The 2485-nt window shown below is 37.5% G+C and overlaps 1 protein-coding gene across 1 annotated transcript; it reads right to left on the bottom strand.

The window, feature by feature from the left end:
* Positions 1–345: 345 nt before the first annotated feature.
* JH06_4887 (protein kinase) lies at positions 346–1037 on the bottom strand (the record flags this gene model as incomplete). The annotated part of the gene is made up of 5 exons (XM_014669593.1): positions 346–478; positions 508–571; positions 602–665; positions 696–772; positions 815–1037. The coding sequence occupies 5 exons, from the start codon at positions 1035–1037 to the stop codon at positions 346–348; spliced, it is 561 nt and encodes a 186-aa protein (XP_014525079.1).
* Positions 1038–2485: the final 1448 nt, after the last annotated feature.

Below are 2485 nucleotides of genomic sequence, written 5' to 3' on the forward strand. Positions count from 1 at the left end.
TCTGAAATCACGTATCAGTCTCAGAAAGTTCTTTGAACTCAAATCCATGAATCTTAAACCAATCACTTTTCTAGCTCTCATTCAATCCTCATATAACTACCATAATATCCTCTAAACAGGGACGCTCAGCAACATCGGGATTTAACATGGCAGATAGAAGATTCTCCAATTCCACAGATATTCCCTCCATCTTCGGTAATACATTATAACTCTTGATATTGGTTATAAGATCAATAATATTTGTATATAAAATCGGACTCTTGCCAAATGTCAAGTAGTATAAACATACTCCCATTGACCACAAATCAGCGGAATAACTAGAGAACAATCCATCTATTCTTATTACTAACACAGTAGAATACCTTTCCAACACTCAGGTGCCTGAAAACGAGTATCTCCATCAAAGCATTCTCTCAAACCACCAAAAAGATCATTACTAATGTTACAGATATGAGAAAAACCAGCCAATTTCACAGTACTATGGAATTACCAATTACTATAAGATACCCCTTTGAATCACGAATAAAATAATCTGGACGAATATTCAGATGACAAATTTGTTTTTCATGAACTAATTATAAGATTGAAAAGGGGAACCAACGATAGTACAAACCATTACAGGCATCCCAAAAAATGTGAGCTAGTTCTTCTTCCGAATAATGATTCTTCCTATGAGATGTAAAGATTCATCCTACTTCTTCCGTGTCAGGCATCTCAAAACCGGCATCATCTGTTCGAACCAAGCAGGGACCTTTGTCACACCATTCTTCAACTACAACTCACTTCTATACTATTTACATACAAAGTAATATACACGGCTGTGTATCTCTCACAGCATACAATGACAGAATATTCGGGTGTCGTAGTTGCTCTCGAATTTCGATTTCGTCGTATAACCCTTCAATTCCATTCACAATCGAAGACGAATGTGTGCTCGACGCTCGTTGAAGTCTTTTCTTCCTTGCAGACTTGTTAATCACTCGGACCAACAAATCCATCTGCTTATTATCTAATGAAACTGTCACATGACGCAACATCACATCATCATGTCGGTTGATCAATTTATTATCCACAACTGTATATCCATGAAATGGACATGTGAACGAACTCAATCTATAACTCAAACTCCATATTAGTTCTAACAACGAACACAAACACCTGTTTGTGTTGCTTGGACTGTTACTCTATTCACTCAAAACTCATTCCCTAATTTACCATCCAACAGCACGATAATTTGTGAAAACAAACAATACAATTTATGAGCGATTATATGCAGCTCGCAAACGGCAACCATATGCTCCCGAAAGACTGTCCTTCACAATGGCATACTGTTTCTCATATTCTTTTAATTGTTCAATGGTTGAAACGCCTTCCGTAATAATCTGTGTCTTCAAATTCGGATCCTGATTCAGTTCCTACACCTTACATCTCTAGATCATAATTACAGCTTTTAAACATAGCTCATCACACTTCGATATTAAATTCATCACCATCAGTTGTGTTGAAAAATTATGAACCGAAGCCCTATTCCATTCACGGGTGAATACACTCCGTGTGTACTCGATACTTGTTTGCATCGATTTAGGACCGAATTGTAGCATACTATTGAAGTATGCATTCATTCCACGCATGAATCCAGACAACAATCGCATCAGGTCAGTACAGTCAAAATAGTATACCTTATTTGTTACAGCCTTTCTGTTAATCATTCATTATTCATCTTACATAACAGATTTCTTGAATGCGTGAAATGATCGGATTACCTACCACTCCTTGGGTTATCATATTGATATCTGCGTAACAACGGTCCATAATATCCTTTAAAGTACTGAACTGATTTCCAGAAATCGAAAGAAAAGGAAACAGATAACGCAAATTGATCTTCTTCGTCTCGTAATGGACAGAGAGGCTTAAAATATACCCGTAAATACTCTGAACGAGTTGTTCGTTGTGTTGAAGCTTGTCTGGAATCACAGCACACACATATGAGAATTCTTTGTAAAAGGAGATTTCGGGAAGAATTTGGTTCAAATAATCCACTATACTTCGGAAATTGGAAGCAAATTGAGAATCTAATCCACCAAAGTACGACCAATTCTAATCTTCATCTATTTCATCAAATTGTACGTCGCAAATCGTGTTCGACAACTGTGTTATCAATGAGTACAACCACTGATGTTCTTCCTTTTCTTCAATTGGTACGTATACAGCAGGATGTTGGATACTCATAGTCACTGGAGAACACTGATCCAGACGCTCTGCGTTCACCTTGATTGAATAAAAGGCACGTTGGATACTGTACATGACGACACTAAAATAGGCAGAGCCACAGATCATAGGAATATTGTTGATAATACTGTCGACGAATGTCGCGATATTGCTATATATGGAAGGACATCTACTTGTTAGCCATTATATCTTGTTCTACCCTCCGTTAAACATAGGAGGAGGCCGGGTGAAGCCCTGCAAATTCGGCATTGATGGA

This window comes from Blastocystis sp. subtype 4, assembly GCF_000743755.1.
Source record: "Blastocystis sp. subtype 4 strain WR1 chromosome Unknown seqid_0471, whole genome shotgun sequence".
Lineage (NCBI taxonomy): Eukaryota > Bigyra > Opalinata > Blastocystidae > Blastocystis > Blastocystis sp. subtype 4.